Source organism: Eptesicus fuscus, chromosome 2 (genome assembly GCF_027574615.1).
Source record: "Eptesicus fuscus isolate TK198812 chromosome 2, DD_ASM_mEF_20220401, whole genome shotgun sequence".
Taxonomy (NCBI): Eukaryota; Metazoa; Chordata; class Mammalia; order Chiroptera; family Vespertilionidae; genus Eptesicus; species Eptesicus fuscus.
In genome coordinates, this window is record NC_072474.1 from 91,144,607 (window position 1) to 91,168,301 (window position 23,695).

General features: G+C 44.0%; 1 protein-coding gene across 6 annotated transcripts in view; it reads left to right on the plus strand.

Moving 5' to 3' along the window:
• ATP8A1 (ATPase phospholipid transporting 8A1) overlaps positions 1-23,695 on the plus strand; it is a 218,408-nt gene that overhangs the window by 126,434 nt on the left and 68,279 nt on the right. For all 6 annotated transcript variants that reach the window (XM_054729349.1, XM_054729332.1, XM_054729336.1 and 3 more), the window contains 2 exons: positions 2,183-2,247; positions 21,042-21,214. In XM_054729349.1, coding sequence (XP_054585324.1) covers positions 2,183-2,247; positions 21,042-21,214 — 238 coding nt within the window. The remainder of the gene's footprint in view (positions 1-2,182; positions 2,248-21,041; positions 21,215-23,695) is intronic.

Here is a 23,695-nt window from a genome sequence, read left to right on the forward strand (position 1 = left end):
TTTGTTCTTCCTCTTCTTAAAGAATACCTTTCAGCATTTCATATAATACTGGTTTGGCAGTGATGAACTCCTTTAGCTTTTTCTTATCTGTGAAACTCTTTATCTGTCCTTCAATTCTGAATGATAGCTTTGCTGGATAGTGTAATCTTGGTTGTAGGTTCTTGCTATTCATCCCTTTGAATATTTCTTGCCACTCCCGTCTGGCCTGCATAGTTTCTGTTGAGAAATCAGCTGACAGTCGTATGGGTACACCCTTGTAGGTAACTAACTGTTTTTCTCTTGCTGCTTTTAATATTCTCTCTTTGTCTTTTGTTCTTGGCATTTTAATTATGATGTGTCTTGGTGTGGTCCTCTTTGGATTCCTTTTGTTTGGGGTTCTATGCGCTTCCTGGACTCGTAAGTCTATTTCTTTCACCAGGTGGGGGAAGATTTTGGTCATTATTTCTTCAAATAGGTTTTCAGTATCTTGCTCTCTCTCTTCTTCTGGCACCCCCATAATGTTGATATGCTTGAATTTGTCCCAGAGACTCCTTACACTATCTTCATATTTTTGGATTCTTTTTTGTTTTTGCTTTTCCAGTTGAGTGTTTTTTGCTTCTTTGTATTTCAAATATTTTACTTGATTCTTGTGATCCTCCTGTCTGCTGTTAGATCTCTGTATAATATGTTTTATTTCAGTCAGAGTATGCTTAATTTCTAGTTAGTCCTTATTCATATCCTCGAGGGTCTCGCTAAATTTATTGGCCTTTTCTAGAAAATCCTTGAAAAACCTTATAACTGTGGTTTTGAACTCTATATCCAGTCGTTTGCTTTCCTCTATTTCTTTCATTTGTGATCTGTTTCTTTGTCTCTGCATTTTGGCTGCTTCCCTGAGTTGATAGAGTGGCTTTGTGTGCTATGTGTCCTATAGGGCCCAGTGGCTCAGCCTCCCCAGTTACCTGAGGTGGACACGCTTGGTATACCCCTTTGTGGGCTGTCTTGTTGTAGTTAAGCCTTGATTGTTGTTGGTATCACTGGGAGGAATTGACCTCCAGGCAAATTGGCTGTGAGGATCAGTTGTGTCTATGCTGGGAGAACTTCTGTGCTGGAGACACCCTTATGAGACAAGACTTGCAAAAGCCTCTGTGCTTAGCTTGGATGGGGCAGAGTCTCAGTGCAGAGCAGACAGCATTGGTTTCCCGTCAGCCCTGCCCTAATAGGCCCCTGTGTCTCAGTATCCCGTGGTAATCGCTGCAAGCACCTCTGAGAGGAAGCTGCCCTCAAGTTCTGCCCACTGCCAGACAGTCCAGTTTCTCTTCGAATGAGTCTGGGTCCCCAGAGTCTCATCCGGAACTGGAGTTCAGAGCCATCGGGAGCTTTTGTCTTTCTCCCAGTTGAGAAAGCCAGCCGCGTACTCAGTTGCCCGCCCTCTCCGCGCACGCACCTCGGTACCTCTGCCTTCTGCAGTTGCTCTGAGTCTCAGTGTGCTTTTCTCTTTCCTGACAGTCCAGTTTCACCCTGTATGAGTCTGGGTCCCCAGAGTCTCACCTGGAACTGGAGTTCAGTGCAGTCGGGAGCTTTGGTCTCCCTCCTGCTTGAGAAAGCCAGCCGCATACTCAGTTGCCCTCCCTCTTCACACGCGCGCCTCGGTACCACGCAGCTCCTCTGAGTCTCAGTGTGCCTTTCTCTTTCCTTGTTGTTGTAGAATTTCCACTCAGCCAATCTTCCTGTGATTCTGGATGATGTCCGTTTTGTCTTTTAGTTGTAGTTTTGAAATTGTTGTGCGAGGCAGCAGTTTAGGTGTTTACCTATGCCGCCATCTTGGTTTCTCCCCCATATTTATATTATTGGGCTTATCTGTCAACTTATGGCCCCAGGGCCTCTTTAAAATTACAGTGGTTATATATCATAGCTTTTGTAACTACATAATACCCGTTCTCCCCTTTGTATCACTGCCTATCCCCACTTTTCATCCACAATTGGCACGTGTAGATAACATTTCCGTGGTTATCTGTGAAAGTCTAGAAATTGGGATTATGGCAGGTTGTATATAGATGCTTGACCAAAGTTTATTTCTGAGATAGGAATAAGAAGGTTGCCAGTTTCCATTCATTTTTTGGAAACAGGCTGTTAGCTCAGGCTGCCATACATCTCTCTAGAGAAATGTATTACATCAATTAATTCCCTTTATGTTTGGACATAGGACACTCCTGCAAACTTCTGAGGAAGAACATGGGAATGATTGTTATAAATGAAGGCTCTCTAGATGTAAGTAAAATACTATTTTTAAAAAATTATTTAACAACATAATCATCTTATAGTATATTATATTCCGATAGCTGTGAAAATATTTTATCTTCCTGAGGTTAAATGATACCTTATTACTACAGTTCTGCTGTAATGTAATGTGCACTGTTTGAACCTCGTTGATGTAAGGAGATTGCAGCTTCATGTCTGACAGCTGAAGGAATTGCTTAATGCGAGACTAGAAGCTACTTCACAAAAGCATTGTGGGAGGAGGTTACTGAGTGACTGCAGCTGGTTCATATCTATCTGTATATTGTTGATTTAAAATTCTGATTTAGCTTCTGGTGATACTATTTATACAGGGATAGGGAGAAGTAGGTTTACAGTTGTTCATGTAGAAAAAGGCATGCAAGTTATTATTATTATTACAATAGCTTTATTAACTGTATTTCGTGTACTCACAACTATAAACCTACTTTGGCCTATTACTGTATTTTGCTTAAAAAAAATTGTGAACACTATTGAACAACACAAAATAACCATTGCTAATAGGAAAGTTTGTGGTTTTTTTTTAATGTTCTGTCTTCTGGGCTGTAATATAAATTTTATATGGGTCTTTTTTCATGGCTGTGATCCCCTGAATTTGTATTTGGGGAAGGAGGAAAGATTTGTTAGGTGCACATTGTAAAATACACGGTGACAAAGAAATATGTAGGTCAAATGACCTGTAATTACTTTATAGTAAAGGTGACAATTTGTAACTTAAGGTGGAAGACAGAACAGGAGAGGTGGTTATACACGTGCTTGAAATAGAGCAGAGAAAACCTTATCCGAGGTGTTGGTGAAGCTGTGAGGTCAAGGACAGAGAGGGGTGGTGAAGAGGAAAATGCTTAGAATTCGGGTGTAGAACAGAAACTGTGTAAGAAGGCGCTGACTTCTGATTTTTACATTGGAATAATTATCTCTTCCTTATTTGCTCTCAAAACAGTCCTTGTGATGTATTTCCCTTTCTTGTGAAATCTTGGAGCAAACTTTTTAAAATTGTTTTATTTATTGATTTAAGAGAGAGAGAAGCATCTATTTGTTGTTCTACTTATTTATGCATTAATTGGTTGATGCTTGTATGTACCCTGACCAGGGATAGAACAATCTTGGCACATGAAGACGAGACTCGAACCACTGAGCTACCAAGCCAGGGATCTTTGAGCAAACTTGTTGCCTGAGGAATAATATGTGTTTTTGCAACCGTGAAAGTTGCTTATGCCTTTAACTATTGGGGAAGTACTTTTTGTGAACCAAGTTTTAATCTTAAAAACACAAACCAAAAAAAAAGCCAACTGCTGTTTGAAGACTTTCCTTTGTATTTTTTCATGCACTCGGCCCCCTGCTAGGCACTAGGCACTGGAACACACCACTAAACAAAACATGGGGACACCGCCCCTGAGAGCTTACAGCAAATCCAGTCTCCACCCTGCATGTGTACTCATTTTGGTTTATTTATCCAAGTTACTATGTTGTGAAAAATTATGACTAAGGCAGCCCAGCCTTCCAAAAGCTTATCTATACTAATAAAGGGGTAATATGCAAATTGGTCAGGACGCCCTCACAGTAATGACCAAACAGCAGGCTGCATGGGACAACAAGGCCGGCAGGGCGGTTAGTGAGGGGCGACCAGGCCGGCGAGGGGGGGCAGTTGGGGGCAACCAGGCCAGTGGGGGGGGGGCAGTTGGGGGTGACCAGGCCAGTGGGGGGGGGCAGTTGGGGCTATCCGGCCAGTGGGGGGGGATTGGGGGTGACCAGGCCAGGGAAGCAGTTGAGGGTGACCAGGCCAGTGGCGGGGGGGGGGGGCAGTTGGGGGCGACCAGTATGGCAGAGGGGGGCATTTGGGGCGACCAGGCCTTCAGGAGAGGGCAGTTGGGGTGACCAGGCTGGCAGGGGGGGCAGTTAGGGGCAACCAGTCTGGCAGGGGGGGGGACAGTTGGGGGCAACCAGGCTGACGGGGGGGCAGTTGTGGGCAACCAGGGCGGCAGTGGGGGGCAGTTAGGAGTGACCAGCTGGCAGGGGGGACAATTGGGGCAACCATGCCGACAGGGGGGGCAGTTGGAAGTGACCAGGCCAGCAGGGGGGGCAGTTAGGGGCAACCAGCCAGCAGGAGGGAGAGTTGGGGGCAACCATTCCGGCAAGGGGGGGTCATTTGGGGGCGACCAGGCCAGCAGGGAGGGCAGTTAGGGGCGATCAGGCAGGCAGGCAGGTGAGCAGTTAGGAGCCAGCGGTCCCGGATTGTGTGAGGGATGTCCGACTGACGGTTTAGGATCGGGCCTAAACCTGCAGTCGGACATCCCCCGAGGGGTCCCGGATTGGAGAGGGTGCAGGCTGGACTGAGGGGGTTCCCCCCTTTGCACGAATTTCATGCACCAGGCCTCTAGTAAATAATAAGGGAAATAAAATGCATACACATGACAATACAAAATAGGTATGTAAATAAGATAGATGGTTTGCTGTGAAGATATTGTGAAGTTTAGGGATGTAAAAGTACTAGTAAGTGGCATTTAGTTAGATAGAGGTGAGTCATTGAGTAAGGAGGGAGTACTTGAAGCAGAAAGTTATTGCAACTAAGTTCATATGTGGGGAATGAAGGAAGAACATTGAACTTGATTACAGGATTGTAATTTTTAAGTGTTTTTGTTTGAAGAAATATAGGCACATAATCTTCTATAATAATAAAAGGGTAATATGCTAATTAGACTGGACGTCCTTCCTGACGAAGCCAGGGCCGGAGGGAAGCCAGCCCGGGTCCCGAGAGCCTGTGTTGGGCCCGGTTTGAGAATTTGCCCTCATAAGTAAGAGGGCAACTTCATTAGCCTCTTAAAAGCGGTAAGATACATATGAGCAATTGTACCCTAAACTTTATCGAGTTTAGATGGGCGGGGAGGCATGGGGCACAGGCAGAGGACCAGGATGAGAGCTCGGAAAGGAGACATGAGGGCACCAGTGCCCAGATGTGGTGTGAGGGAAGTTCAGGGACCCCTGTCCCACGCGGTTCCTGGAGAAGGAACCATCCAGGTGGTTCCAGAGCTGTGCTTTCTGAAAACCTCAGTGGAAGCGTTCCCACAGTACCTGGAGACGGTTAGGCCTTGGTCAGCACCATGGTCATACTCGGGACACGGTGTTTCTGACACTTGAAGGAAATCAGAGGCAGGACCTGTGACGCGGAGGCAAAGGCATGACGAGCCACGCCTGACTAGACACGTGATTCCTGTTGGCTGGCCTTAGGCTCTCACCTTTGCAGAACATGATAACTTTGCTTCTTTTGTTTTCATCCGTTTCATCCTTTTTCTTCAACTCTTAGACATGTTCTTTAAGTGTTCTGAGTACCAGGTAAATAGTAACCTCAAGGGGGAAAAAGTGAAATGCCAAAAATATTCCATGTACTGCATCATGTGTTGTTAGGACAGTGGCCTTTATTTTTATTTTGAAGTTTCCAAGAAAGTAACTCAAAAGTCATAAACACCTCAGAGGTATCTGCACTACATATTTCTCCTGGAGGAGACAGAGATGGGAGTCTCCCGGGAATACTCAGTTTTACTGAAAGCAGGGACCCTGTCTGTCTGTTTGGTTTACCATTTTCTCTCAATGCTCAGCAAATTGCCGAGCACATGGTAAGTACTCCATAAATATTGGAGAAGTCCATCTCTGAGTCATTTTAATTAGGGGCTTCTTTAAAAAAAAAGGTGTATACCAGTTTAAATTTGGTTGTAATCAACCACATCTGATATTTAAAATATAAATTGATTAGCAGTGTCCTTTGCAACTTAAGTGACACTTGGGGTGGAAGATCACAGACAAACTCTATGGCTGCATAGATTAACACTGATTTGTCCAGCTGCAGACTGCCGAGCATTCTAGCTCTGCTGTCTGGGGGAGGATTTCCTCCCAGGGAGTTAAGTGGGGACTTTACAAACCTGGCTGTTTAGGGTCAGACCTGCTGAGGGGCACTCATTTGCTTCTCAGCAGGAAAGGAAACATCACTTTGCATAGCTCCCTCAGATCTGATGTCATAAAACCCGAGGCTGAGTTTTCAGGCAAATCATTAGATGTGCTAGAGTGCCCGTGGGTTAATCATTATTTATTTTTTCATTGCCATGGAAAAGAAGTGCATCCTATGTGTTCACATTGGACTGATGGTAATGAAATATGGGACTGCCATTCCATCAGCAACAAGAATAATTAGCATGTAGGTAATAAACTTAGGAATACAATGTCTTAGGAAATAACATAATGGGAAATAAATGGTGGGTGTGTGTTTTGTCAAGTGACAGTTCTAATGAATGTATTCAAGTGATTCCATGAAATAACACAATATTTAAGAGCGCTGTTCTGCCCTCACCGGAATGGAGACCCTGGGCAAGTTGAAATTAGATAACTTCTCTGAAGCCGTTTTGCTGCCTGTAAAGTGAGGATAATGTTACCCTTGGCACACGATTAGTGCAGGATGTGGCGCACATATAAAAACGAGATGTTATGAAACTTTATAGAAAAATAATATTTCAATAGCTTGCAAGTTGTTTTGCATAATGATCTTTTTATTATGAAAAGTATATTCTTTTCCCATCTTTTAATTTTTTCTTAAGAAAGCAGGTTATAAATGCAGATGCTTTTGCGTGAGTAATGCATATTGCAATGAACTGTTCGTATTTTCTACCAAAATATTATCTCTAGTACTGTGAAAATTTTAAAGCTGGATCTCTTTTATTATGTTGAAATTGTACAAATAAAGTATCATCTTTAAGCCTCCTAGATTTCCAAATAGAAAAGCCTTTCTCCTGGCAGTGGTAGTAAAAATAAATCTTTGTCTTCCCATAATCCAGCTCATCTCAAAAAAAAAAAAATGCCATTTGGCTTTTTAACTTTCTCATTTTGAGTTTCAATATAATTATCCTTCTTGAAAAAATAATGGCTGTTCAACATTTTTAAAACCTTTAAATAAAAATATAAGACCAAACTACATTGAAAATACAAACAGAATGGAAGTCTTGGTCCACAGATCTAATACGGAAATCTGACCTTTTTCCTCTGCCCAGTCAGCCCCTTTCCTAGCAAGAGCAGCACAATGCCCAAGAGCAAAGCTGCCTGTCCTCACCCCGTTACCTGCAAGGCTGGTGTTAAATGTCACACAGTCAGCAAACGTGTTTCTTAGAAAGTCGATCATAATTTTTTTAATTTTAGAAAGTAAAAATTTCATGAAGCATCATTAAGAATCATCTAATGTTGATCAAAATCTGTTAGATACTTATCTATAATAATAAAAGCGTATTATGCTAATTAGACCTGACGTCCTTCCGGACAAAGCCAGGGCTGTGAGGGAAGCCAGTGTCTACTTAGGGTCTTTCAAAATGTTCTGAAACAATTCTGTCAGGATTGGGTTTATGTTGCATTAAGGACTATGATTATATTTATTATTCAAATCCCCATAGCATCCCAACTCTGTAAATCTCTGGAAATACTCTCAGGTGACTCAAAATATTAGTTTTGGAAGACCTATTTCATTGAGATAGCTCGGGATTTTACTATCCTCATCTGTCGAGTCTGGAGTGGGTGGGAAGGACCATCATTTCTTAAGCTACTAACTCTGTAAGTGCCAGAACGGCCTTTCTTGAGTCTTGTATTCTCGGTCTCCTTCCTCTAGCATCTCTTTCCTATGGATCATTGTGGGACCTGCCCTGCATGCTAGGGCTGGCTCTTAAATCCATTCTCACCATTTTTGCCTTCTCATTTCTACTGTCTGGCTTTCCCAGAAACCAGGAAAAGGACAGAAAGGACAATTATTTACCATACTAGAGGCCCAGTGCACACAAAACAATTCTTGCACTCGGGGGGGCGGGGTGCGTCCCTCAGCCGGTCTGCACCCTCTCGCAGTCCAGGACCCCTTGGGAGGATGTCCACCTGCCGGCTTAGGCCCGCTCCCCACGGACATCCTTAGCGCTGCTGAGGAAGCAGGAGAGGCTCCCGCCACAGCCACTGTGCTCGCACCTGTCAGCCCTCCTTGTGGCTGAGCGGAGTTCCCCCTGTGGGAGGGCACTGACCACCATGGGGCAGCTCCTGTATTGAGCATCTGCCCCCTGGTGGTCAGTGTGCATCATAGGGACCAGTTATTCATCATTTAGGGTCAATTTGCATATTAGCCTTTTATTATATAGGATATTTATTGCATCTACAGGAATGATGTTAAATATGTATGTAGAGAGCTTGGAGAAACACATTTCCTCCCTTGGAAGTCAGAGCTTCCAGTGTTCCCAAGGTTAACACCTAAAAAGGCCTTGCCCACCTCTCCTGGTCACCTGGGCACAGTGCTATAGACGGTCTCTGCTGACATGCACACGCAGCCTGAGAAGGATTCAGCACCTCATACTGGGAAGCAGTGTATGGATCCTGAAGGAAAATGCAGGTCTCTGACTTTCTGTGAAAAGGAAACTCCACACCCCTGCAGGGTTCTACACATTGCTTTCATAAAAATTAAAATTAAAAATTAAAAAACAAACACTAGCTTACACTTATGAAGTGCTTAATTTTTGTACTGGGTATTGAACTAAGGACTTGACAGGGGCAATCACATTTCCACTGGAAACATTAGTAAGCAGATCCTGTTATGACCTCTATACTAAGTGTCACTGAGGATGTATCTCAGTCATTGGACTCCAGAGACTAAGCAAATAGATATGCCTTGGCCTCAGCCACAAGCTACTCCTATAAAATAAGAAGAACAACATTTTCTTTAGGGTGTTATGATGATTAAACAAGCAATCCGTTTTAAATACTTAGAAACAATGCCTGGCATTTAGTAAGCACTTAAGAAATACGGACCATTATCATGCTCATCATTTTCACCTTTATTTTAGCACTAGAGGCCCGGTGCACAAAATTCATGCACTGGTGGGGGTGGGGGGAGGTGTCCCTCAGCCCAGCCTGCACCCTCTCCAATCTGGGACCCCTGGGGGTTATCTGACTGCTGGTTTAGGCCCGATCCCACAACCAGCAGTCGGACATCCCTCTCACAATCCAGGACTGATGGCTCCTAACCACTCGCCTGCCTGCCTGCCTGATTGACCCTAACCGCTTCTGCCTGCCAGCCTGATCACCCCCTAACTGTTCTTCTGCTGGCCTGATTAACACCTAACTGCTCCCCTGCTGGCCCGATTGCCCTCAACTGACCTCCCCTGCTGGCCTGGTCACCCCCAACTGCCCTCACCTGCCGGCCTGATTGCCCCCAACTGCCCTCCCCTGCCAGCCTGATCTCGCCCCTAACTGCTCTCCCCTGCTGGCCTGGTCATCCCCAACTGCCCTCCCCTGCTGTCCTGATCTCACCCCCAACTGCCCTCCTCTGCCGGCCAATTTGGTTCTGATTGGTCGGTTTCTATGCCAGTCAGCGTCAAAAGCTCTGCTTCCTAGGCAGCCATTGGCTCCTCACAGTTCACCCAAGTATGATTCTAATTGGTCAGTTTCTGTTCCAGTCAGCATCAAATGCTCTGCCTCCTAGGTAGCCATTGGCTCCTCACACTTCACCCAGATTTGGTTCTGATTGGTCAGTTTCTATGCCAGTCAAAAGCTTCGCCTCCTAGGCAGACATGGGCTCCTCACAGTTGACCCAGATTTGGTTCTGATTGGTCAGTTTCTATGCCAGTCAGCATCAAAAGCGCCGCCTCCTAGGCAGCCATTCACTCCTCACACTTGACCCAGATTTTGTTCTGATTGGTCAGTTTCTATGTTAGTCAGCATCTCTGGGCCTATCAATGGGGACTGATCAGAAAGGCAGGGCTGATCAGCAGCCCCGGTGGAGGCCTAGAGAGAAATGGAGGTGTGGGCTGCTGGCCAGGCCCGAAGAGAAAGAGAGAGGCAAGTGCTGATCAACAGCTGCCACAGAGGCTACGGATCAGACCCTGCTTCTCTCTTCAGACCTCTCTCCGGGCCTGATTCTCAGCCCTCTCAGCCGTCAGTGCTGGGTCACTGGGCCTGCAGCCATAGCAGTCAGTGCTGGGTCACCATGGCGACCCAGCGCTGACTGCAGGACTGACTTCCAGTTGATCGAGCCTCCAATCGTTGTGGATGTGATGGACCCAGGTTTTTTATATATTAGGATTATTATTCCAAGAGAAAAAGAGCAAGAGTACCTTAATGCCATCCGCTTTAAGAGCCGCCTTTTCATTCCTTAAATTTTCTCCTTAAATTGAGACTAGAACCCCAAGCCAGCCCAGGTTAGCTTATGGATACCATTGCCAGTGCCACCCCCACCCCCGATACCTTTTACATAAAATGAATTGTTAGCCACATTTCATATTAGCAAGCATAAGAATATATATTTTTCAACGCCATAGTAAAAGGAAGCTTTTACGGGATTGTTCACTTTTTTCCTTAGCTGAACTTGATTTTCTAACACCATGTAAGCTTCAAATATAACTTACAGAACATTCATGACATGAATGGTGAAGTTGTCATCTGTACCCTTTTAAGTTCGACGTGTATGTATTATGCAGACAGACCTCACCGTTTGGGGACCAGCCACCGTTGAGCGGCCTCTGAAAGGAATCCAGAATAAGCACGTAATTGACTCGACTCCAGAAAAGGCGGGGAAACAGAACTGGGGCTACTTCAGGTTTTGTCTCCATATGTCCCATGAGTCCAATACAGTGCATTTTGTGTTGCTTTGAAAAATAGTTTAGGCAGGTTTGAAACCACACCAAGTTTCCCTCCAGCGCCAGCACTGGGGCTTTCGTAGTGTGGATTTTCTCTTACCATTACTAACAAAGCTGTTTCGGCTTTTGGGCCTGAACATTTAAAGATCTTAGTTTAACTTTTAAGTTGCTAATGTATCCCTGCCAGAAGCAAAGCTCTGTCCGGTTGCAAGAATCACATTGGAAAGAAATGGGTTAGTAAAAAAAAATGTAAACATTACCAAAAATGAAAATAACATCTGAACAAATAATCTGCTCTCTTTTCCTCTAATTTAAGACGGTGTCAGCCACAAGCCCAAGTATGTGGTGGTAAAAGTTCCATCAAGCCCATTGTTTGGTCTCCTAAAACCTGAATGTGTCCCCTTTTCTTAAACAAAATCCAGTCATCTTGGCCTGTGGGCAAAACCTTAAAGTGAAGTTGTTCACAAATTCATCGTGTTTCTGTTTGGAGACATTCTCCCTCCCCCAAGTCTGAATATTCTTTATCTCTTTTGTTACTTGCTAAACGTCTGAACTCTTCCAAGAGCTCCCTGTGACCTTGAACTCCAGATAAATACTTTCTAACCAGTCTGTCCCCTGGCTGCTGCCCCACAGCCTAGTGACATTTCTGAGGGGGAGCAGCCGAGCCTTGTGACTTTTTTGCATCTCTGCCACCCATATCTTTGATGAGTTTATAGGAAGCCCAGCGTGTGCCAGGGGTGTCTGCATAGGTAGTCTCTGCCCTGGGGGGCTGGTGTTTGCTCAGTCTCAGATAGAGGCTGTGAGTTCACATAGCCAGCCAGTGCAGGACCCTGAGTGTCAACCTAGATCGCGCCAAGTCCAAAACTGTTGGTTCTTTCTGTTTTTGAATACCCATGCTTTCTCCAGTGGCGGCAGGCACTCGGTCAAAGAAGGAAGCCATCCAGGAGGCAACCCCACGTTTTCTAACTTGTCCCTGCCTCCTTCCTCACCAGGACTCCAGAGCCACTGAAAGAGGGGTGTCCTCCTGGAAAATGGTGGGTCTGGGGCAAAGGCATTTGTGGACTTCAGGAAAGACTCTCTATTTTGTTTTACTGATACAGCAGTTGACCCTACGATTGTATCGCGTGCACACACGAAATAATAGAAATGATGTGCATTTGCACTGAGTAAATAGAGCAGATTCTTCTGTATTCCTACATAAGATTAGGCATATAATGGTTTATTAATTCAAACCATTATGAAAATGGGCCCAGCATTAGCCTTCTTTGTGGTTCTGGGGAACAGGTTCTCACAGGCCCTGGTTGTTACTGTCTCCAAACCTTTGAATTGGTCATTTGCTTATTTTCAAAAAGTCGGTTGTGTATTCTGAGCCGTCTCTCCGGCTGCATTGGAGGCAGCGGGGGAGACTGCGTGTCTGCCGCCCGCCCTGAGGGGTTCCTCCAGAGGCTTCCTTCCGCCCTGAGCTGCCCTGAGCCACTGCCGCAGCGGGAGAATATGTAATACCCAGCTCCAGTAAGTGTTTAGGGGCCTTTCAGCGGTGGTTTAAAATAATTACCGTGAGGGCTTTGGTAAAAGCCTTTATCCACAAAACTATGTAAATGATATAATTATATCCCCTACCTCACTCTTCCTTCTTTTCCCTGGATGTGTCTCTGTTTGCTCTGTGCCCCACCCAACACTGAAACATAAACTTGGACCCGGACTCCATACTTCTCTCTCTCTCTCCCTCCTTCCCTCCCTCCCTCCCTCTCCCCAGCGAACCCACAGTGAGATGAGGAGGTATTTGCCTGATGGAACCTATCACAATCCCCAAACCCAAACCCCTACCCAGGGGCTGAGAGAATTTACCCAGCACTATAGCTTCCTCTTCTTACCTTTTCTGCATTGTAACCCTTGACCTTTTTCAGATGGCATGACCCCACAGGGATATTGGACCATTTCCTCAATTACAGTGTTTTAGATCTACCCCCACCCCAGAAATCCTATGTCTGTGTATCAGCAAAGCATGGGAATTTTTTTGTCTCTTTCCCTCTGCATGTTTAGCAATATGTATGGATTAAATGCATTTGCTGGGCTGTCTTCCACTAAGCTGATTCAGAGGAGGTCTTGGGCCTTATGTTTTTAATGACTTCACCTCTGTCTTTCCTTACCCATTTTGGAAAGGTTACACTATGTTGGTTTGCTTCTAGGAGAATATGTTTTTAAAGGTTACTTTCTAATTTGTGTAGTCTGGGAGTTCAGAAACACCAGAGATTTTTGATCAAAAACTATGTCGGAGAGAGCTAGTGACCCTGACTGGGATGAGTACTCAATGGACCACTTGTGTATATATAAATGTAGTCTCTCTCTACTCTCAGGTAGCTCTTCACAACTTATTACAGCCTACAGTAGCGACAGGGGTAGTAGGTATATGTATTACCTGGGGTATATGGAAGGTCTAGTGTTCCACTGAACCAATAACACATTGTCGAAAAATAGGTAATACCCAGTGGTTTATTCCGATTGCTATTGTGAGAGTCATAATTCACTCATTAAGAATGTGCTAACATTGTCCATACTTCATATGGTCATAATGTGTTATGAAGATTATCCTTGGAATGTTCTGTTAATTTGTAATTTTAGGGTGTGAACATTTGGAGAGTGTAAAAATAGAGAAAGAATGAAACCTTCTGTGGTCAAAAATTTGTAAATACCTCATGTCTTAAGTGGTGATGAGGTGGGACCACAAACCACCAAAACAGTTCATAAAATATGTGTTAGTTTAAGATTCTTACAGATACCCTCTTATTTGGCATTTGAAATAAACTGATAACAGGTTTTTAAAGGCAGACCCTTAGCAAACTAAAGATCTTTTCACATTCCACACCCACCTGAAGTCGAGGCAAAGCGTGACAGCTCAGCCATAATGTGCTTTTGGCTCCTGGAACTGTAGTTCTTTACAGTGTGGCTTCAGCATTTTGTGAGCCCTCCTGGCCAGCCCCGACTTTCTAACACCTCGCTTTGTTATGGCTGCACATTTGAACGTTACAGGTGGGCAGTGGTTGTCTCTGCATGGATGTGACATGTGCACATCAGCTGACAGTTTCTAAAGAGCTACTTTCCAGGGGCTCAGCCTCCAGCTGGTCTCTGTTTGAGCAAAGACGCCATCTTTGTTTCCCAAGATTCCTGTGCGGGTTCTCCTGTCACATTCTGTTGCATTTTGCCCTTTTTATGGAGAGCAAGTGAAAACAGAAACCTGTCGTGTGGAGACTAAAGTAAGAAGTTCAGGCTTCATAAACTTAAGTTCCTTCTGACAAGGGTGACAGTTGCATGTCTCCCAAAAGTGAGTCATCATTAGCCCAATTGTAGGCTTATTTCACTTCCCTGGTGGTGAACTCATGAAGGACAAGAAAAACGAAATACACTGTTAAATATCGTGTCCAAAGTCAAAGTGCACTTTAGAATTTTGATGTGTTTTTTTTTTTCTTCCTGGGAACCGAATCCTCCTTTTCAGTTTATCATTGGACCTGCACACATATATCAGATCCCCAGGAATAAATGTAAATGCCAAGTATGTACTAATTTGTATTACGGCCCAGACACCAACCTGCACTTTGGACTAAATATGTATAAGGAGACTTTTCTTCTTTAAACGTCTGCTGTTTTGGGCTTAGCCTTGCTGAGGACACCCTCTGGGGCACAGTGACTGCACGTCCTTTCTGCCACTGCAAGTGACTGCGGCCCCAGAGCAGGGTGCGGAAGCCACAACCCTTAGGTGTGCATGTTGGACGGCTTCTCTCTAACCTTCTGGTTAGACGTGGCTAGCCTGTCTTCTAGTCAGAGGTGAGAGGCTTCTGTTTTCCTTTCCTCAGGGATATTTCCACATTCTCTACTAGGGCCATCTTCCTAGGTAAGACTGTCTGTCCTGTAAACTTCTGAAAAGAATCAGGGAGGAAAAAAACCAAAAGGCTAGAAGCGGAAAAGGGCCACTTTTATGCAGGTGCTCTGCACCATTGCAGTGAGGGCCATCAAAAACCTAGTGCTGAGGTGACCTAGCGGGTTCGTGGCACATCTGGCCTCCGGGTTCCTCAGATGCTCCAGGCAGAGTTTGTGCCAGAATGAAAATGACATCTTGCACGCGGCGAATCTTCCCAGACAGGCCAGGGCTTTCGCTTCGTCTCGCTGTAACACTGCCAGATGCCATTGTCTCCGTGTCCTCTGTGATTCTTAATCCAGGGTTTCCTTGGCAAAGGTCATGTAAAAGTAATGAAGAAGATTGTCATAAAGGTGCCAGTCTCCACTTTCTTTGAGATGGTTGTTGTTTTATGAACACGTTCATCTATTTTACCAGGCTGTACCCTAAAGATTCCAATGGAACTTTTTCAAGGCCTTCTGATTGGAATTGTCTTTGTGAGGGATTCTGCTTGACCTAATTATCTGCCAAGTATCTTTCTCTTTTCTAAGTATGTGTCTTATAAACGGAATGTATATTGTTTACTTTTCCTTTTTTTTAATTTATCTCTGTTATTGAAAGTATTACCAATATCCCCTTCTTACCCCCATTGACCACCTCCACCCCACTCCCGTCTCCTCCCCCTGCCTTCCCCGCACTATGGTCTGTCTATGGGTTATCATATAAGCATGTAAGTTCATTGGTTAATCTCTTCCCACCCACCCCCCCCTTCCCTCTGAAATATGTCAGTCTGTTCCATGTTTCAGTGTCTCTGGATCTGTTTTGTTCATTAGATTCCATATATGAGTGAGATCATGTGATACTTGTCTTTCTCATGCGATACTTTATTTCGCTTAGCATAATACTCTCAGGTCCCTCCATGCTATCTCAAAGGGTAAGAGATTCTTCTTTTTTATATTGGCCCACTGTTACACAACCTGACTTGATCTCTGAGTAGCTAGTCAAGGTGTTCATTTTGTTGTATTCGTTAGACAATTTATATTATTTGAGACAGAAGTAACCCTTGGGTCATAATGTCCACTTTATTCTCTATTTTTCTATAATAAGATAAGCATATTATTGTTTTACTTATTGTTCTAATTAAGAGTACCCAATATTATGCATGAGTTTTATAGGCCGCAGAAAACAATCCTCAAAATGATCACACAAGAAAAACCATTGTAACTTCCCACAAAGTATTCTTCATTCATTAATAATTTCATTATTCCTTTATTCATTTTGTTTTATCTCTTCTTCAAAGGCCTCAGTCTGAAGGGAAAATAGAGATATAAACAAATAAGCTATTATACATCATGCTACATTACATAAGTACAAACGAAGTCTTTGAAGAATCCAAAAGGTGGGAGTATTTATGGCACCTAGAGGACTCAGTAAAAGTTGGATCAAGGGACCATTTCTTGGTTTATTTATTTCTTCATTGTTTTTAGTATGCAGTCTTGAAGGGGGGGGGGGAATAATGGCATTGGGAAGAGAAGATGCAAGAGGGAAATGAGTGGAACAGAAGTGAGGAGGAGAGGGTTCTAACCCCTAGCTTAAGAATTAGGGAGGATTAGGTAAAGAGAGGGAAGTGTTTAGGTGAAGAGAGGATAGTTGAGGGAATTCTTTCTGGTACAAATGCTCCCGGTAAAGCAGGTAGATGTTTGCAGAAGTGACAGGGGCCAAATTTGGAATCTTCAGAAGGAAAGGTCTGGAGTAGCCTCTGGGAGCAATGGAATCCACGGGCCATGGAGGGCAGTCTGCATCAATAGCAATGAGCACCCTGGGAGAGGAGACAGGGGAGTAGAGCCTGTCCTCATGGGGCGGTGGTGTTTCCCTTCTTTGTTGTTAACTGAGAACCCAGGAGAAGGTTGGTTGTGGCCTAAATTGTACCCTAACCAGTTTGGCTCAGTGGATAGAGCATCGGCCTGCAGACTGAAGGGTCCCAGGTTCGATTCCAGTCAAGGGCGTGTACCTTGGTTGCAGGCACATCCCCAGTATGGGGTGTGTAGGAGGCAGCTGATCGATGTTTCTCTCTCATCTATGTTTCTAACTCTCTATCTCTCTCCCTTCCTCTCTGTAAAAAAAAAAAATAAAATATATTTTAAAAAATAATAATAAAATAAATTGTGAATTGATAAGGCTGGCAGGCGGGTAGAAGGTCCAGGGCTATGGGCTTCCATTGAGCTCTTGGCTGTGGGTTGAGAGAATAGAGTTGAATGACTGACTGAAGTGTCCACACGGGATGCAGGTTATGGGAGGTACAAGCAAGTCCCATTTTCCCTGGCTCCCTCCCTGACCTAGATTGCTCCGTGGTGTGGCGCCTGAACCCCAGCCTTGCCCCTCGTCTGTCTGTCTCCCCAGGTTGCCTTTACCACTGACTCTCCCTGATTATAGCAACAGTCGCTCCTTTTCTCCCAGCCCACCAAGAAGACTGTGTGGAATGAGGAGATACAGAGCCTTTATTTGGTTGTACTATGTGGTCTTTTATTCCTTCTCTGATTTAGCTTCTCGTGTATATATTTTCACTTTCACATGTCACTAAGTTTAAATGTTTAAACATTTCCCCCCTTCAGTAGCCAAAATGAAAACAAAGCAACAGCTAATATAGTAATAAATTTATTTCTAGCTACCAGGAGATAAGCTTCAATGCAATGTGGCCATAAAGTATGGCTCCCAGGCTTAGGGGAGAAGCCATAAACTTTTATAAATAAAGGAATTTTAAAATACTCCTGGCAGTCTGAATAAGGGTAAAATATAACTTATAACCGGCAGCACACAGCCAACTCCAGAGCTACTTGCAAAAGAAAACCATGAACTAAAATAAGAAAACGTTTGCAGGATTTTTGTTGTTACCTTGCACCTTAGGTGGGCTGGGCTGGAGACTTCACTGTGAGAAGTTTTTGACTCACCTTCAGATATTTGATCTCAGTTACATCTCCCAACACCTTTGGATTTGCTGAAGCTCTGTGATAATCACCAAGGAAACCCAGGGTACTCATGCCACCCATAAGAGAATTCTCAACAAAGGTTAAGGCTTCATAGAACACCTTCCAAAAGAGGGAGGGTCATAACCCGAGACGGTGTCCCACGGGGGGCTTATGAGGGAACTTGCCCAGCTCAGGGGTTGACTGGACTTTCAGTCTTGCTCTACAGCCAATCTGTAAAGAAATGTGAAGTCCTCCCAAGGGCCATCTCAGGTTTCACTTGGGTTTTCAGCTCAGGAGACTCTTGGGTAAACACTTTGAAAAATACAGTGGCATTTTAGTGAGCAATGCGTTGATTTGAAAAACTGTTGAAGTAATGGATTATTCCTCTGGAAAATTAAGGAGCAGACCAGAGAATATTGCTCTCCCCTTCCCTCTCCTCTCTCCTCTCTCTCTCTCTCTCTCCTCCTTCCCCCCCCCTCTCAAATCAGAAGTGATAATATAATAGAGGGGGAAATGGAATGCTGCCAATAGGATGAAATCAGAATTTATCAGTGCTCTCATTCAATAGCTTTATTTCCCAAGCATCTGTACTTGCAGGCCAACTGTGTTTGTTGCTGGGAAGCAGGTTAAGGGTGGTCTGTCCCCTCCAGGAACTGAGGGCCTTGCTAGCATAGAGTGAGTTACACCTGGCAGCAGGAATGCATCTGGAGGGCTTGATAGGTACTAGTAAGCTTACACTGAGTGGCCAGATTATGATGATCTCTGAACGCATAATAACCTGGCCACTCAGTGTGTGTGTGTGTGTGTGTGTGTGTGTGTGTGTGTATGTGTGTGTGTGTGTGTGTATTAGAGGCCCGGTGCATGAAGTCGTGCATGGGTGGGGTCCAGCCAGCCTGGCTAGGGAGAGGGGACATGGGTGGTTGGCCGGCCTGCCTGCTGGTCGAACTCCTGGTCAAGGGGACAATTTGCATATTAGCCTTTTATTACATAGGATATACACTGAGTGGCCAGATTATTATGCGTTCAGAGATCATAATAATCTGGCCACTCAGTGTATTTTAGAAGGTGGTCGACCAGCCTCTGGAGGGAAAGGCATTCATTCCAGAGAGAGGAAATGAAGGGGTTGAGATGGTAAAGGGAAGTAGAATGGATGTTCATTCATTGGGCTTCTATTGTGGGAAGCCTTCAATACCATTTTAAGGTGTTTGGAATATATTGTGTAGACAGTACGAAGCCATAGAAGAAAAGAAGAAGCAGAGACATGATCTGTGTTTTAAATTTGTTTCATAAAGAGAAGTCTCTGTTGGCGGTAGAGAGATGGGAGACAGATGATGGGGCTCTAGGGAATCAGCAGAGGGAATGCGTGGGCATTCCTTGTATAATTTGCTAGGCCTGGTCCTGGCTGAAGTTGGGTTTGTTTTGCTGGGTTGTGCAGAGAAAGACAAGCTCACACAGAAACTTAATTCTCAGTTTCGTTTCACGACTTAGTAGCCTTGTGTTCATGTGCAGGGAACGTAAACTCTGTATCAACGTTACTTGTCTACAGAACGGGAATAACAGGAGGCCTTCTGCGTAGGGTTGTCATCCGTTTAACTAAAATGTTATATCTGTATGTGTAGCCCTTAGAACCACGCCTAGTATGTGGTACATGCTAAATATTGTCTCACTTCATTTGTATTGTTTATCAGTTCATTAATTCACTTGTTTGTTCATTTACTCTATGTGAAGGCAGTTTTAAAACAATCCAGGTTAATCTACTCTAGATTGTCATTGGTAAATTTTGCTTGCCGAATTTTACTAACTATTTTTGGGGAGAGGGGAGGACGGGCCTCCTTTTCTTAATTCCTCTTCGGCCAAACATTTCCAGCAGGAAATAAGAGGGTGGTGCTTATAAATTAAAATAGCTACTTCCCCTCCATGGAAAGTGTGAACAGAAACTTGTGGAAAGGATGCTGCTGGGCGGTGGTTCTTGGGGCCAGTGTGTGACAGGGAGCAGGGGCGTGTTCAGTAAGGCTCCAGTGCTGGGGAAATGGGGCCGGCTTGCTTTACAGTACAGTCTGGTTCCATTATTTCGGTCAGCGGATTCTGAAATTCCAGAACCTAGCGTGAGCCACACTTGAATGTGATTGAGAAACACCTCCCCGAATCCCCGATATAAAAGTTTCATCACCCATGCCTTTGCCTCCCTCTTTGTGGAAATAACTTTGAAATGACTGTGCCACATTCTTAAATTGGAACAATACTTCCATCTCCCACGAATATAATAAAAAATTACTATGAGTATTTTCATTGTAGGTCTATTTTATTATATAAATGTATATTTGCATTTATTGTATAAATAACTGCAGGCTCAGATATTAGCACTCAGAACAAAGCTCTAATAGGAGGGAATCGCTCCTTCTTTTTTTCCTTGTGTGGAGCCAGGATTCTGTTTTCTTCACAACGTTAGGGCTCTTATGAAACAGGAAATGGGTCTCATTAGCTTACAGGAAGAATCTACAGGATTTGGGGAGTAAAACGAAATATCCTGAAACGTTTTGCCTTTGAAGAGCTGGGAAGGCAGTTCTTGACAGAGGAGAGACTCATACAGCTTCTCTGTATAGTTGAGGTGAACAAAGCTCTCCTGGACACTAAAGGTTTTTATTGTACCTGAACGTGAACTCTTCATTGACGGAAGGGGTTCTTTTGTTTGATCCATCGAGATTACCAAGCCATATGTCACCATCCCCGACTACGATGCAGCATCATGAAACGATGATTAAAGTTACAGGAGCCAATTCGTGAAGTGGCAAGAGATGATGGATACTGCATTTTCTCCTGTTGGTTACTGGGAATTAAATTTCAATAGCATCGAGTTCTTCTGAAAGAACGCCCGTAAATAATTTAAATGACGTGCTCCAACTTTTCTCCTTGACTTATGGCTAAGCAGTTTTGACTAGCTCATAAATTAGGGCAATGTTGTCTTTTGATAAGAAAATTTGATGAACATGTTTTTTGCGGGATCGTGATTGTGTGGTTAATGAGCAAAGATCACAGGGGATTGGGTGATTTGTAATCTAGTCCCATCCCTGTAGGAACACACGTGTGACTTCAAGCAAGCAACTTATTTCTCCTGATAATGTTTGTCCCATCTCCTTTGAGGGGCTTTTGTGAGAATCAAATGAATAGAGGTACATGAAAACCTCAAGCACTGGAAATAGCCAACTGTAGTTGCTGAACATCCTTAAGGTAGAACAAATGAGCATTTTGTTTCTTTGTTTACTTTTACAGGCAACAAGGGAAACTCTCACCCGTCACTGCACCACGCTTGGCGATGCTCTTCGGAAGGAGAATGATTTTGCTCTTATAATTGACGGGAAGACCCTCAAGTACGCCTTAACGTTCGGAGTGCGCCACTACTTCCTGGACCTCGCTTTGTCGTGCAAAGCTGTGATTTGCTGCAGGTAAGGTCTCCTTAAGATTGTCAGATTTCAGTCAAGAGCGACTTTATCCTAAGTTCCCTGGTTTTTAAAGTTCCTTAAAGTTATTCTCTCCAGAATTTGTAAATGTCAGGTTATTCATTAATGTAAGGTTCATAGACTGGGATAGACTTTATTAGCAGAGATTTTGAAAAGTGAGTCCTAAAAAATCCCTAATAGTTATTGTTCATGATCAGAATTGACGGGCGTCTTGCCATTTTCTGCGTATGAAGTCAATCATTTACCTGCATTTCCAACTAGCATTATTTCTGTAATAACTAGCATGATCGTCTACACAGAAATCTCTGATCCTGCTGCCAGGATTTATTCGGGGGAATGGCAGGATGGGAGGCACTAATTAAATCATCTTCCAGAGAGCTGATCATTTTCCTGAAGGCTCAGCTAGTGGGAAATAATTATTGACTGTACAGTCCTTCACCCTCTAATGTAAAATATTGCCTATACCTTAAAATAGTATAATATTGCCTAGCTCCTAAAATAAAATCTGTTTTCAGTTATCAAGGCCCCACCCACAGAATTGTATAAACCATCCGGTCCTTCCTGAACTTCTTGTCAAGACTCTTCCCCATCTCCGTGTCTAAACTGTTTAAACCATGTCTTCCTAAAACTTAAAGTGTATTCATGACTGTGCCCAGCCTCTTCCCTCTGGCCACCATGAATCCTAAGGATTTTCCCCTTCACTGTTCACTTACTGAATCTGACCAGCTGGTCACACTGGGTCCAGGGTAGCAGTTTCTCAAATTGTTTCTCTTCCTGGGAATGAAATGTTAACAGGGCTTCTGAAGAATTTCCTAGAATCGGTGCTTTTAATTTTATCTTTAAGACTGTACTGTTTGCTTTTGGTATTTTCTTAAAAATATGTATTTTTTAAAGAATGTTACGCTTTTTACACCTTTTTATTTTTTTGGTCCAAGCTTAGTCACTTAAATATCCTGTATATTATATTGTCTCCAAACTTATTAGCCATGCCATGTAGAGGTTTCCTAAATTTCAATTGAAATATACTTTGTGAAATATAATTTAAATTGTACTTAATAGGTACCCTTTATAAGCTTCATTTCAACCTACAAAAGTGTGTCATATCTAAAGAACTGAGTTGCTTATTATTCTTCGCAGTGGCATCCATTAATAAATGTTATTACTATAAAGCTCGTGGATAAAATAGTGCACAGATAATTAATATTAGTAATAATCAGGCTCTTTGCTTACTCTTGAAGAAAGAATTGGCAATTTTGTTATCTTGACTGTGTCATTTGCACTTTGGTATCCTCATGCTTTTTAAAAAAATGCATTTTCGGTAACTTTTCCTGGCGCCTGACACTCTTCATCAGGATCATATTGTGCCAGATTTGGTTGTTGAATCATTGTCGCTAATTGGGTCACAAGGATCAAGTCAAGTTTGCTCAAAAACACATTAAGTGATACAGCTCTTGGCTCCTATGTGGACACAGAACAGAACCAGGGCTATTAAGATAAAAATGACCAGCTCCCCTGAGTCAGCAGCATCGGTCCTGCGCCTACCGTGTGCTGGACGGAGATGGTGCGCGCTGGAGCATGAAGAAGACTTCCCGCCCGCTCTCCTCCCTGCATCGCTCTGTCCTTTTTGTGTTAAAGTAGAATCACAATTGGTTTGAAAGATGTGGGAGGCCAGTTTTCCAAATGCAGCCCTAGCAGCTGAGCCTCATTCTTACAGCATTGCCTAACACAGTACCTCCCACCATTCTTCAAAAAGTTGAACCACAAATTAAACAATAGCAGAGGGAGAGGAAAACTAGAAAGCAGCATCGAGGGAGGAAAAATATGTTCTGTGCTTGTGAAATTCCCTCCCGAGATCCTTGTTCTGGACGCTCACAAGTCACATGGACCTCGGGCCTCCTCCAGGCCCCGGGGAGGGGATCCCACCCAGCCGTGCACGTGCAGCCCAGCTCTGCAGCCGCGCTTATAAAGATGTGTGTGGCCCCTGCCCGCCTCCGTCCTGCCTTGTGCATGTCCCTGTGCAGGCACTGAGTTTTATTTAGAGTTGTAGGCTTGTTGTGTGTGTGTGTGTGTGTGTGTGTGTGTGTGTGTGTGTGTGTGTGTGATGTTTTGAAGTAAAATATCTCTCCTTGCTCCTTTTCTTCTAATTATCTGCATACTCTCTCTCTTTTCCCATAAGGACTGTGGTTCAGCTTCCGGTCTGGCTTTGAGAATTCCTCTAAGCCCATAATTACATCAGTGCCACTGCCCGATTTATGTCTCTGCACCTTCCTGGCCTGGTGCCTCTTGGCATATAAGCTCTTGGCACAGGCCATCTTCATGTCAGTAGTTTCCAATTTCCCTGCCAATGCTCCGCTCATTGGGCAGGCGCAGGTGAGAAGCTCTGTGGATCATTCTTCACCCTGAAACCCCAGTGTCGCTCCTGGTTTTTTTAGATGATGATACTCTCCCAGCCTCAGGAAATTCTCT